The following is a 14657-nucleotide window of genomic DNA, read 5'->3' as shown; positions in this document are numbered from 1 at the left end:
CAGCCTTGCATCTTCACAAAATGTGTGCATGATAATTGCTCATCTAGGGACAGAGGGAGTTTCGATCTACCCATATTATCAAGATGATTCGCTGACTACCTCCTCAAACAAGTCGTTGCTTGCTACTCACATCCAGGCTGTGCTCATCCTTCTGGAAAACCTTGGTATTGAAGTGAATAGAAAAAAAATATGTTCTAGTTCCGCTACTGTACATGGGGGCGATTTTGGATGCAAGTATGAATCATTCCTTCCTCCCAGGAGAGAGGAGACTCAGTTTTGCATCTAATTCACATTGTCAGATCCAACCCTGACCAAGAGGTGCAAACCATCCATGACCTCCTGGTTCTATGGCATCCTGCACAACAACCGCTCACTACTCCATACTACACATGTAGGGGCTCCAGTTATGGTTCCTTTCCAAATTCAAATCCAATGAAGACAGCCAGTGAATGCAGCTCCTACTGCCATAGACAGTACTAGACTCTTTCACCTGTTGGGCTCTGCCTTAACACCTTAAGATGGGAATACCCTTCCATATCCCCACCCCAATGGTGATCGTTACTACAGATGCCTCACTCAAGGGGAGGGGCACTCATTGTACAGGGCTCCATGCACAAGGCCTCTGGAATCTTCAACTATCATCCCTCCACATAAACTTTCTGGAACTCTTGGCTCTCTTGGCTCTGAAGTCCTTTCTTCCCATCCAAAGCGGCAAGCCAGTACAGCTTCTCCTGGAGAACATCACCACCATCATCTACTGTCAAGGCAGCACAGTTTCCAGATTCCTTTGCAACTGATCAATTCAACTTTGGGACTGGTCCATAAATCGTCAAATATACCTCATAGCACTTCACATAAAGGGCATAGACAACAGGTTGTCAGATGATCTCATCAGAAACACAAATTGGGTTGCTATATTCAAGCTTCCCAAATCCGGGTGACCTAATTTGCATATTATGCTAATCATGCCAAAACTAATTTGCGTTTTATTTATTTATTTATTTGACAAATTTGTATACTGCCTGCCACTACCCAAGTCTCTAAGTGATCTAGAACAATAAAACAAACCAATGACTGCCGAGAAAGCTATTTTGTGCAGAACAAAGCCTGCTGTAGAGGAAAATGTTGCCTGGACAAGCACCATCATGTTATGGTTACAATGTTAAACAAACTTGAGTAAATCTCCCTGAAACAAATGTGATGTATTAGGGGTTGCCAGTTCAAATCCCCACTGGTATGTTTTTCAGACTATGGGAAATACCTAAATTGGGCAGCAGCGATATAGGATGCTGCTGAAAGGGATCATCTCATACTGCATGGGAGATGGCAATGGTAAACCCCTCCTGTATTCTACCAAAGACAACCACAGGGCTCTTTGGTCACCAGGAGTCAACTCTGACTCGATGGCACACTTACTCCTATGTAAACATAGTCTTGTAATGCAGAACCACAACTATAACTCATTTCACCCCTGCTAACTGAGCAAAGAGGCACCTTTTAAAAATGCTGATTCTCTTTATTTAGCGGACACCCCCTCCCTCTTGGCAGCATGAAAAAATGGGCTCACTGGGCACCAAAGTCATGTTGTCAAGAGTCTCCCCCCCCCACCCCAGAACTGGTCCTTATCCCACCCTCTTTACACTATGGGTTTGAGTTTTGATTCCCTCCTCCCCTTTTTTTGAATTCTCTTCTACTACAATCTTGCTCCCAGTTGAACTCTCAGGTACCCACAGGGAGAAACCTCAAGAGCAGGACAATCCTGCCACGCTTTTCTACTTCTCATTCTCTCTCCTTCTTTCTTTCCTCCTGGAATTAAGCCTGCAAGCAGACTGTCCGGGGCCAGCTCAATCTGGACATAAGATGCTCCCTCCAGGAGTAGCTGCAAGGGAAATGTCCTGCCACAAACCACCTGGAAAGAACCCATGGCAGGGAAGGGAAACACTCAGGCACTTGCCCCGCCGCCTGCCTCTGCTCTTGGGCATTCTTTAAGGTGACTCCGGCTTTACAGTGGATCCAGCTCTCCCTTGCCTCGCTCCCCACAGCACTGGAGCGAGGCAAGGGAGAATTGGAGCCATCTTAAGCCACATGCAAAGATGTAGAGCCTTCCTTCCTTCCTGTGATCGGATCCAGAGTGACCATGTGATTGAATCCAGGGTAAAATCTGGGCAAACTGGGCAGCGCATTTGAAATCTGGGTAAATCTAGGTGGTATTTAGCAGCTGGGTGGAGGAGCCAAAATCCGGGGGCTACCCGAAATTCCGGGGGCCATGCAAGGCTAAACACAAACCTCTCTCATGGGAAATCAACCTAGACATGCTATCCAATCTCTTCTTATGCTGGGGGACTCCCCATATGGACGTCTTCACAACACACTTCAACAAGTGCCCCCTTTTCTGCTCCAGGGTGGAATGGGGACCGGATCCCTGGGGGACACCTTCCGCATTCCCTGGAACTCCCATCTATACTGCCTCTTCCCACCCTTCCCTCTCATTTCCAGGGTTGTAAGCAAGATTCTACAGCACAAAAGGAGGTGCATAATACACATGCCATGGTGGCCAAGGCAGCCGTGGTTCCTCCTCCTCCTGCAGGTGCCTCAGGGCTTCCGCCGTCATCCTGACCTCCTCTCCCTTCATATGGGCAGGATCCTCCATCACAGCCTCAGAACTGAACATGACACTTGGAAGCAGCACTTCTAGACAATACCTTGCTTCACGAACTGAAAGCTTCCACCAGATATAATTACACCTATAAATGGAAGAGATTTGTCATCTACACTAAGTTTACGGGGTTCAATCTGATTACGGCTTCTGTACACCAAGTCCTTCTGTATCTAATCTTGAAAAGCTTGGACCTTTCAAGGTCCACATGTCAGCCCTGTCTGCAGTCCACAAATGCAGGGATTCTAAAACCTTACTCTCCCAACCTGACTGCAAATGATTTTTGAAGGGGTTTTACAATCTCTATCCCCTGGTAAAGAAGCAGGTTGAACCTTGGAGTATGTCTCTAGTCCTCTGCACCCTCACAGAACTACTCTTTGAAACTTTGTCCTCAACCCCTATCAAGTTGTTCTCCTTTAAAACAGCCTTCCTAATTGCTTTAACAACTGCTAATGGGGTTAGTGAACTCACTGCCTTAAGGGCTGATGCTCCCTTTGCCACTTTTTTCCTGATAAGGTCATTATGAGAACTGATCCAGCCTTCCTACCCAAAGTTGTATCGGACTTCCACATTAACCAGTATATTGCCCTCCCTTCCTTTTTAATGTCCTCAGTTTTGTCCCTAGAACACTCCCTCCATCCTTAGATGTTTGGTGGGTGCTCCTCTTCTATCTAGACAGGATCAAGGACTTCAGAAAGTCTACTAGACTATTTATAACCCTTGATTGTACTAACAGGGGCCGACCTGTATCTCAGCAGAGACTATCAGAAAGGCTAGTATGGCTTATCCTCACCTGCAATGACAAACGGGGTGAAACCTCCTACCACTGTTAAAACCCATTCAACAAGAACTGTAGCCACTTCTGCTGCTCATATGATGGAACTGACTTTTCTGAGAGTCAAAAAGCTGCTACTTGGTCTTCAAACTTACCCTTCTTAAATCATTATGCCTTGGACATCTGTTCTGTGGCTGAGGCTAGCTTTGGCTGGGCAGTACCTAAGAAAGTACTGTAGCTTCATTCTCAGGCCCACCTCCTTCTCAGAGAGCTTGCTAATCACTCACCTTCTGAAGGATACTGGATCACCACTAAGATAAACAGGTTGCTTACCTGTAACCTTTGGTCTAGTATCATTCACAACACCCACCCAGCCTCCCAACCTTTTGGATGTACATGCCTACTTAACTGTCTTGTTTTACAAAGTCCATTCTGCACAGCGTCCATTCAGGAACTGAGATAAGAAGCGCTCTGTCACCAAAGATACCGCGTGCACTCTGCGCGCAAAGGGAAGAGCCTCAGAGCACATTGAAGATCTTGGAATCCTTCCATGAGGACTATTGTGCAAGCGCAAAGCCCATGTTGTGAATGATACCGGATCAACAGAAGATAAAAAATGCACACAAGCAAACAACACCTGTTGCAAAATGTGTATATATTTTACTCAGGGAATTAAAAAAATTCATGCAGCAAGATGCATGCAGCAAGATTTTCATGACAATAGTGATCTTGTACTAATTAGATTGTTTCTCTAGTTGTGATAGATTTGGAAGTTTAGCAAGACCATTAAATATCTGAGTAATTAAAAAGCTTGATTGAATTTGGAATGAGTGCATTAATAACAGAAGCAATTAGAAGTAATGTGTGTTAGTTGTGTTCTTATCAAATGATACCTTATATGTAATGATTTAAACAAGATCTTGAGCATATATCAAAATGATTTGTATTCAGCTGGACACAGCACCAGACTAACATGTTTCTTAAAAAGGGGATGAGAACTAATGAGGATTATATCTCTGCTGGGCAGAAACTGATGTGGCTATATGTGCAGGTGTTTGTAAGTGAATCTGTAAAGCTTTGTGCTAGGAAAGAAAACTGATTGGCTGAAGCATTTGGAGGGGGAGTATCAACAAGGAGTATGAGCTGTAGTAAAACTCCACCACTTAAGATTGGTCTTTTTCTATATGAAGAAAAGATTGAATCCAGTTTATCTTCCTGAAGCCCATGAACTGCATAAGGCAGTTTAAAGCTGTTCGTACATCTCGCAGAGTTCATCTACACTGACCTGAAGTACTTGGACTGTATCTGAAATAAAAATATTTGTTATTGGATATCAGGACACCAGCCAGCCTTGGGCCTTGGTATGGGGACTGCCAGGTTATGTATTTTGATTTAGCTCTGATCAAAATAGAGCTGCAGGGAGCCCATTCATAATTGACCAGAGCCTCTAAAAGAACTGATAGGCCAGAGCAAATCAGGAGGCTTTACAGACAGGGCTTTTACCCCGAATTTCCCCCAGAAGAGAGTGTGTGCATTCACACACCAACCAAACATATCCCAAAGTCCATTCGAGATCCTTGGACCCACTGCACACACAAATCAGGCTTTGTCTTCCCAGTTCTAGCTTATCTCAATGTATTTCCGGGTTTTTGAAATGCTGGTTTTAAGGAATTTTTCTGAAAACATGGAGCACATAGAGATAGGCCCTGACGTAGAATCACTAACATGATAAGAAGGATACACTCTTTTAGGAATGCAAATATAGGCTTTAGAAATCTCCCCACCCCCCCACTGGCTAGAAGTAGAGCACGAAAGCATGCAATGTGAACTGCACCAAAATAAAACCCGAGAGCAGAGAGGAGGGGCTGCTTCCCTTAATGCCACGAGTGTAATTCGAAGTGGCTTCAACATTTACCCCGCAGCATGAAGCCATGTGTGAATAACTCCCTGGTGGTGCTTCCTGATAAAAGCTTCAAGTAACTAGGAGATACTTTCTTTTGCTGCTACAGATAATCTTATCTTTGCTTTCCTTCCACCAACATTTTCCTTGCTCTGCCCTCAACATCACAGGAGCTGGGTGTGACTGGCACTTCTGGGACCGCTTATGCAGCTTTTACAAATAGTAAGCCTGGGGTATTGAGTGATCACATGATATATGGGTGACTGTTTTGGAATAATTGAGAACATGTGACTATTTATCTCCCTTTTCACCATATGTTAAATATTTTTTAAAAACCTAGCAATTAGCTAGAGAAACCTTTGTTTGCAACAGACTTTAATTTCTAAGGCAGGGGTTCTCTGACTTGGGTCTCCAGATACTACAATTCCCAATGGCCTTCAACTTGTGCCTTGGGGATTTGTTGTCTAACAACATCCAGAAACCTCTGTTCTGACTGACATAATTGTAAAAGTAAACCTGTATGTATGTTTGTTTAAAATACTTCTTTACCTCCCCTTCACCATATTAGTCCTTGGGGCATCTTACAATAAAAACAAAATAAAACAATAAACAAAAACAACAACCAACAACAAGCATAAAAACAAACCAGCAGTAAGATAAAATGGCAGACTGGACTAAAACTGATTAAAATTGGAAACCCAGTTAAATCCAAGTACTTCTTAAAAAGGAGAGGTTGCAAGTTCTTTTAAAAATGTATCAAGGAGGGAGGCTCATGAAGCACTTCTGGGAGGGCATTCCAAAGATGTAGGCCAGTACTGAAAAGTCCCTGTTCCTGGTCTCCACCAACTGAATATGAGTGAGGTCTGCAATGATGATCTGAGGACCCTGGCAGATTCATATGGGCAAATGCAGTCTGATAGTACTAAGATCCCAATCGATGTAGAGCTCTGAAGGTCAAAACCAGCACTTTGCATCTGGCCCAGGAGCAATCTGGCAGCCAGTGAAGCTGCCACAAGATAGGTGTCACACCTGTGCATCCTTGTGGCAGCATTCTGAACTAGTTGAAGCTTCTGAACAGTCTTCAAAGGCAGCTCCACATAAAACGCATTGCAGTAATCCAATCTGGATGTAACCAATGCATGGGTAACGGAGGTCAGCTCTGGATTCTCGAGGTAGGGCCACAGCTGACATACCAACCAAAGCTGGAAAAAGGCACACCTGGATACCACCATCACCTATGCCTCCAGGAACAACGACAGGTTCAGGAGAATGCCCAACCTATGAACCTGGTCCATGAGGGGCAGTGTGGCCTATGTAAGGCCAGATTTACCTCACTACTGAGATTACCAATTTTACTGGTTCTGATGGGGGTATATAATATGAGTCTCCTTGTGGTCATCAGAGTAAAAACTTTCCCCAGGATTCCTACGGAACATTATGGTTGTTTTCAAACTCCCCACTAAGTATCGAGATGCTGCTGTGGATGTGAAAGCACTAGTGGACTGGTTCCTGATTTATTACAGTTATAATCTGTAATTGCATCTGGGGGGCATGGCCCGGGCTCCAGAGAGCCCGAGGAGAGAGCTCTTCTCCCTCATTTCAGGCTGCGTTTCTGCCTGAATGCTGTTCATTTTGCCTTTCCCCCATTGCTGGAGGGAGAGAAAGCGAAATAAACAGCATTCAGGCAGCAAACACAGCTTGAAATGAGAGGGAGAGCTCACTCACCAGCCGCTGAGTCACGCCCCCTTTGCAAGGAAGGGACAGATGTTACTGGAGGGGAGGGGCTGCTCTGCCACCACCAAGATAAATCATGGCTCATGGGCAGCACTTTAAGAAGTAAAAAAGGGGGGTACTCTTTCCTCCTTGCCCCCATCCCCCCTCCCTGCAGACAGTTAGCCACCAACTCTGTTGTTTACCCTGCCGTGGCAGCAGCAATTTTTATAGACCAAAAGGGGGGATTTCCCCTTGCGCGCATGCACACATACCCACAGCTAGTGCAGCTGCCGGAGGGGCACAGCAAAATTTGAGGGCTTTGCTGCCATAGGCAGAAGCTTCCTCTGCCTATGCCTTAATACGCCATTGCCGAGTCAGACCATTTCTCCATCTAGCTCAGTATTGTCTACACAGCAGATACGGCTTCTCCAAGGTTGCAGGCAGGAGTCTCTCTCAGCCCTAGCTTGGAAATGCTAGGAACTTCCTGCACGCAAGCAGAGTGACCCCAGAGTGGCCCCATCCCCTAACGGGAACAACTTACAGTGCTCACATGTAGTCTCCCATTCAAATGCAACCAGGGCAGACCATGCTTAACAAAGGGGGAAATTCATGCTTTCTACCACAAGACCAGGTCTCCTCCTATAAACAAACAAACAAACAAAGCCAATAAATAAATAAATTAAATAAATTAAGCCAATAAATAAAAATAAATAGTACATTAAAAATCACATAGGTTATGTTCCATGCTGCACAAGTGGCTGTTAGATTATGCTCAAAGTCTTGCGTACTAACTCAGCCACACATAAAATAACTGTCTAAAACTTGCTAAAAATTTAAGTGCCTGAATTAACCACTGGATTTAGTTTACTATGTTTTGAATTTGTCAGAATATTGCCAAATCAATGTATACATAAAAATAAGAAAGTGTAAATACACCACAAAACTGCATTTATTTTCTGATTCCTTGACTTAGACTTCAGTCTACATCATCTCCAATGCTTGGAATGGGCTGCAAAATAAAACTTGCATAAATTACCCAGATTAAAATAAATCAAATAAAGCATATAATAGAACCTTATACTTAATTAAAACCTTAATGGGCTGGCAGTAAAACAATCTGAATGGCAGGTGTTTATACTTTTATGACCAAGCATAGTATTCATGAAGATTAGGGAATAACAGGCTACATTAATTCTTGCAACATTTCTAGAACAAGTGCAATTCATTTGTTACTGAAGCCAAATAGCCCTTCCCCTGCAGGCCAGAGTTAAGGCAGTGGATCCGCAATTTAAAAAGAACTTTCCTTGGGAGGGAGAAATATTGTTAGAATTTCTCAAAGTTAATTCATGGCTCACTGTGTTGAGACAGAAACCTTCTGCGTTTTGATGCTGCTTTGTAGTTCCTCCTATTCCATGGACATTGTGAAGTAGTGGGGGATCTCTGGCATACTTTCTGTGTTTATGTAGGAAAAAACAACAGCACATTTGCTAACGTCTGTTTGCTGGCACCCCTGGATAGTTTATCCTAAGCTATACTGGAAGCAAGGAAGTTCCTAGTGGGCACAAAAAAGACTCCTACAGCTGAGGACTGCAGATCATCCTTGGCTTGCTGGTGATGACTACAAAAATTGTAAAGGCTTCAAAGCAATGCCATCATTAGTGTATGCATACCAAATAGCTACAACAAGATCAAGAATGCTGCAAAGAGAAATGCTTTGCATGCTAATTAGTGGAGGTTTCTTTTCTGTCTCCGCAGAGGGTGTTCCCCACTAATAGCCCTACTGTTGCTCCATTTCACAACAGGTGGCTCACACACAGCACTATAATGGTTTGTGGATTCAGTGAGCAGAGCAACTGCCCATGCTTCATGAAATGTGGAGACTCAGAAAGGTTTTGAGAAGGCCTTTGCTAATGCTTATTCAGTTGTCTATGTACTGAAAACTATTCTCTTGAAACTTGTGAAGAAAGGCCACACAAGGTTTATAAACCTATCTGCTTTTGCTTGTAATGAATTTCTGGGCTTTAGTCCTCCAGACCCCAAGGAGCTTGAAGCCATACAAAAGTTGCAATCTGAGAGATTGGTTCGCTACAGTGCTGTATAATGACTACAGTAGTAGTAGTAGTAATAAATACAAATAAAACAACTTTGTTAGCCACCCCACGACAAATTGTTTTCTGGGCGGCTCACAGCACAAAAACATTGTACAACAACAACAAATATTTATATACCGCTCAAACAAACAAACATAAGACAGACACCAGCAACAGTCATTGGTGGTACTGTGCTGAGGGTGGATAGGGCCAGTTACTCTCCCCCGCTAAATAAAGAGAATCACCAGGTTAAAAAGGTGTCACATTATACCACATGGACTCACATGATTCAGTTTCCACACTCTGTTGGATTATTACTTATTTTTTAATTTATCATTCATATTGCACCACCAGTCTGCATGCCTCTTGACAAAGTACAACAGGACAGGTTTCTGTCCCAAGGGATATACAGCCTAAAAACCCCACAAAGGAAAGGTGGGTATGAGGAGGGATTTGCTTGGTTTATTTTGCTCATAGATTCACAAATGGTTTTTGTACCTAGACAAGCCTTGTTTCAACATTAACATATCCTTCCACTAAGTTGCGGATCTTACTAAAAGTTATCTCTGTCTTATCAGCTCCAGATTGAGTTCTTGCAATGCAAGCTACATAGGGCTACCCTTGAAGATTAATTAGAAACTTCAGCCATAACAGAATGCAGATCATAGGCTATGGAAAAGCCAGAGTAATCAGGAACATAGTACATCTGTGATCTTCACATTTGTTTCTTGTTTGCTACTAGTTGCAGTTCATGCTGTTAGTATTATCATACAAGGCTCTTTATGCTTTGATTCTTGGTTAGCCCAGATTTTGTGTGTGCAAGCATTTTCTCAAGGAACAAGCTAAGTTGAAATGCTTTTTTCATTTCATTTCATTTCATTTCAACAGTTCCAAAATTTCATCTTCTGGGAACTCTAGACAGGTTTTGTTCCCTTCATGTAAATCCCATATTTATGGAACCCTTGTCTGCTATTAGACATCTGATTACTAATCTGCTGATTTTCGAAAACCAAGGGAGAGGTGTGTGCGTCTGTGTCTGTGTCTGATGAATGCTGGTGTGCAAGAGAGTTGCAGTTTTGATCTCCCCTTATCTCTGTTTCATATTTATTATCCACAGAAGCCCTATTCACATGTTATGTTCAATGCACGTACACATGTACAGTTATACATATGTTACATTGAATACAAGTACAGCAGTATTCTTCCTATCTGATGGGTCTGTACTCAGGTTCACTTTTAAAATGAATGCAGATACAGTCATTCGCACAAAAAACATGTATGAGTGTATAGATATCTGTATGTTCATCCAGCATGATGTCTGAATAAGATTTAAATGTGTTTTAATTATGATTATGTTTACAGAAGTCACTGAGGCCATTCACATGTATAATCAATAGAATTTTAACCATTGAAAAACCCAGACTTGTGGATACTATATTTACCTGAGGAAAACTATTTCTAGAGTAACTATAATCAGACTAAGTAGTATGTAGTGTATTTTCACTGTACACTTTCACTGCATGAAAGAAAATCTTCACTTAAATAGCTTGCCATGTGGAACTGCCATGTAGTTATGCTTTCAGTACCTATCACGGTGCTGATTGTACATGTGAATTCATTCTTGTATGTCCTTGTTAAGGATAATAGTCTCCAGAGTATGAACCATGTTGTTTGAAGTGGAGTAGTAAGGACCTAACTGTATGTCATGGAACCATGGACTGACTCATCCTTGAGCTGACTTCTGCAGTGTTGGTAGCCCCTTTCTATTTGGATGCTCCCTTGGGGCCGTTGGTGGCAATGAGGTCTGACAAGCCAGGAGCTGAATGTGGTGCGGCCATGGAGGACCTTAACACCTTGGCATGCTCTGCCGCATCTTTTGAGGGCACTGGGTCTCCGTATGGCTCCAGGACAAGCCCAGAAATTGTGGTGTGATGCCCAGGGAAGGGGCCGAGGGGACCAGAGGTACCCATGGAGGCAGGACTTTCAGCAGCCGGGAGGCCGTGCTCAATGTGTTCAGGGCTATTTAGGAGGCCAGGACGATGATGAGGGAGGTCCCTGTGGAGACTGGAGATACAGTTGAGCTCAACAGAGGGGCTGACCTGGTTGGAGGAGGAACCGGGTGGCATAAAACCCTTTCCTCAGCCTGCTGTGAGGCCTTGAGGGAGTCAAGGGAATGAAAGAATATCTCCTCTAGGAGAATCCCCACAGTCCCAAAACAAGGAGACACAGACACTATATGTTACACAACTGTGTGTAATAAAATCTGTTATGCTTACCTGAGTCAGTTTGGGATGGAAAAGCCACGGGGATAGTGGTATTTAACTCTGCCTGCTGTTTCTATACTCCAAATCTCCTCTCAATTCTCCTTTCCCTTAATATGAGTTTCCAAATGTATATAGTGTGCATATGTGCACACACATACACAGACACCCCTTTTCTACTCCAAATCATCCCATCTCAAAGCTATTTTTCTCTAGAAAAAACAGCCATGGCTTTTGTTGCACATATATGCGTTCAATATGTAGTTCTGCCCTTAGTAAACAGTTACAATACAAGTGCAACTGACAGGCGGCAGATAGATAGATCAGGATATATAGACACAGGAGAGACTTAGGTCACAGGACAGCAAACTCGTGGAGCAGATGCAAACATATTTGCTCCACTGATAAGTTGCTGCTTCACAATTAGAGCCATCCTGTAGCCCTTGGCACAAGCAAGTCTACATTGCTGAAACTAGATTGATCTATGGGATTGGGGTGCAAGCCATTTAGATGGCCCAGGCACAGAGCATCTGCAACTCTAGTTCTCCCTCATTCTCGGCCCCCCCTCCTTCAATCTGGGCCCTCCCCCCTCCTCTTCCCTCTTCTCACCTCCAGTGTTTTTTCTCTCTGGCCGGCTGCCTGGCCAGCCACTTTTTCCGGCTGCACACCGCTTTCTCCCCTGCCCAGCTGCTGCTGCTTTCACTTTTTATCCCCAATGACCGCCGCCACTTTCTCTCCTGCATGCCTGCCTGCCTGTTTGCTGGCCTGTCTGTTGGCCTAATGTTCCCCTCCATCGTCACTTTCCTCTCCCCCTTCCCTCACTTGTGAATTCTCACGAGAGCTGCCACACATGGGATTAGCCCAGGGTACGTCTTAGAGAATTATATATATAGAAGCCATTTTAAAGAAAAGATTTTTCTCCCACCTGGAAGGAGTTATTTTTGTTTTATGTGCTGAAAAGCCAAGTCAATATTTTTGTAACTATATTGCTATTTAAAAAGAACTAATCTTAGCATACAAGTGTTTCTGGGATTTTGTTTCCAATAGCAGCAGAAGAGACATAATTAAGATGAATGACTTTTATAAGTGATTGGGAATGTTGGAATGGGTTAAATAAATAACAGACTAATTAACATGGGTGGTGTTTTTTAAAAAAAAATCAAAATGCATTTTATTACTGTATGTATATTCATTTAAATTAACTTTGCTGTCAAATCTTGTAAAATTACTCTGTAGGCAGATTTTGTGTTTTTATTTAACTTATGATTAATGTAGCTTCAAAACCATCCATAAGATGAAATTGTGTTGTTTTTTTCCAGACTGGAAAATGGGGTCTCAGCATATATGTAAACTTCTATTCTTGCAAACTTTTAAAGGACATTAGCATTTTTGCTCCTAATTGGCTTTATTTTTGATGCTGTGTCCCAGATTTACAGTATATGCTCTAATATAAAAGGGTATTTCTGTGTTGGTCTCCCTTCTCCGGTTATCCAGCAGTTGCTGCCCAATTTTGAGCATTTCTTTCACATAGATATGAAGTTTCTAAATTATTCTAGTAATCCTAATCCTGGATTTTAACCTTGTTTTTACAGGTGACTTGTAACTGTTTCAGCATTAGTAACGGAGAGATGCAGGATGTTGGTGTTGGCCTTTATCCGAGGTACAATGGACATTCTTTCATTCACAAGCAAACACTCAGATTTCTCTCTCTCTCTCTCTCTCTCTCTCTCTCTCTCTCTCTCACTCACTCACTCACTCTCTTAAACTGAAATAGCAGGTACTGTAAGGAATCTGGAAACTTTGAGATGACAACATTTTGCAAGAATGTTGAATGGTGTGGGTTCTCGCCCCACCCCACCCCCCTGCAATCACCAAAATAATTTTGACCATATGGCACTATAACTCTATCTATCCAACACAGAGTTGGAAAGGAGCTAAATGAAGGATATATCATACTATAAAACATCCCCATCATTGTTTTCTACAGCTGGAAGCAAGAGAGAATTATTTACTACAGCTCAACACTTTGGAGTAAGCATCTTTTTGGTGATAGAGGTAGTAGGATGGGCCATAAAGCTTACCCAATGGGCATCAATCATAGATCGTGACATTGTCACTGTAATTCTTGGCATGGAATGCACACTTTGCTAGTTGATAATGCTAGAAATCGCTGCATTTGAAATCAGCTGCCCAAGAGCCGCTTCCCTCCTTTGCCACATTGTGCTCTAAGGGCTAAACTAGATGTTAGTACCTTTTGATCTAAAAAATCACCAGCACTACTACCACCAGCAGCACTTTATATATGATGAAGGAAGGATGCATTTAATAAACATGCAGTTCCCTCTAAGGTCTAGTTTGGTCATAAGATTGACCAAGAAAGCTCTCTTGCCATGGCACTAAGGGATATATTCTGCAGCACAAGTGTTTTAAAAAGTACTAGCTGAACCCACACAGATTATCTGTGCGGTAGTTTACTTACTTTTTGGAGTTTTGTTGGGAGAATTTGTTTGGTTGTTGAGTTCTTTCTTCAGTTTCCGATGTGTATCCGATGTATTTTTGCAGTCCTTTCTGCGCATCAGTGCATTTTGTTCTTGGATGTGTTGGGGGTGGGGGCTGGTGTTTCAAGTATTTGGTCAGGAGTTTTTTGTCATTGCTGCTTCCTTGATGTTGGGTTCCCCTCCCCCCCCAGTTGTTTCTGGCTAGGGTTTTGGTGTGTCTTAGCTTGTTAGTGTATAGTCATTGCGGGTTTGTTTTGCTGTTCTTCGATTTTTGGGGGGTGGGGTGGGGGAAGGAGATGCCTGGGATCACCAGGCCCATTTTAAAAAAATGTCATTTTCTGGGGTGTGGGCGCTCACAATCCCTTTTTCCTCTCTCCTGGCAGTGGCTGGCTTGCACTGGGTTTTTTGTTTCCCTCTCATGGTCTCATGGAAAATGGTCTCAGCAGCTCCCCCACCACCACTTTCTCCCCAGCCTGTGCTGTCATTTCCCCCCCTACTTTATTGAAGGCTGTGTTTTCCTTTCGTGCTCCAGTTCCATCTCGCTAACTCCCTCAGTTTTAGTGGACCCTTTTCTCTCACTCTGCCAGTGGTCCCTGGTCTCCTGCTGCCCTTGAGTCTCTGCTGAAGGTGAAGTCACTCATTAAGTATCTTTTTGCCAGCCCAGACTCTTGCAAAGCAGCCAATTTTCGGGTTGAGGTGCTTCCCTCCTTCCTGACTGCCCCCCCCAACCATGGTACCTGCTGACACCAATGTTGCTCAGTCTT

At 43.3% G+C, this 14657-nt stretch overlaps 1 protein-coding gene across 10 annotated transcripts in view; it reads left to right on the top strand.

Annotated features, from left to right (window-relative positions):
* The window catches only part of SMYD3 (SET and MYND domain containing 3), a 582729-nt gene that overhangs the window by 440373 nt on the left and 127699 nt on the right, over positions 1 to 14657 (top strand). For all 10 annotated transcript variants that reach the window (XM_053302247.1, XM_053302329.1, XM_053302319.1 and 7 more), the window contains one exon: positions 12988 to 13055. In XM_053302247.1, the coding sequence (XP_053158222.1) occupies positions 12988 to 13055 (68 nt within the window). The remainder of the gene's footprint in view (positions 1 to 12987; positions 13056 to 14657) is intronic.

The sequence above is a fragment of the Hemicordylus capensis genome, chromosome 1 (assembly GCF_027244095.1).
Source record: "Hemicordylus capensis ecotype Gifberg chromosome 1, rHemCap1.1.pri, whole genome shotgun sequence".
In the NCBI taxonomy this organism is placed as follows: Eukaryota; Metazoa; Chordata; class Lepidosauria; order Squamata; family Cordylidae; genus Hemicordylus; species Hemicordylus capensis.
Note: the sequence above shows the minus strand (reverse complement) of the source record. Positions and strands in the feature narration are given on the sequence as shown.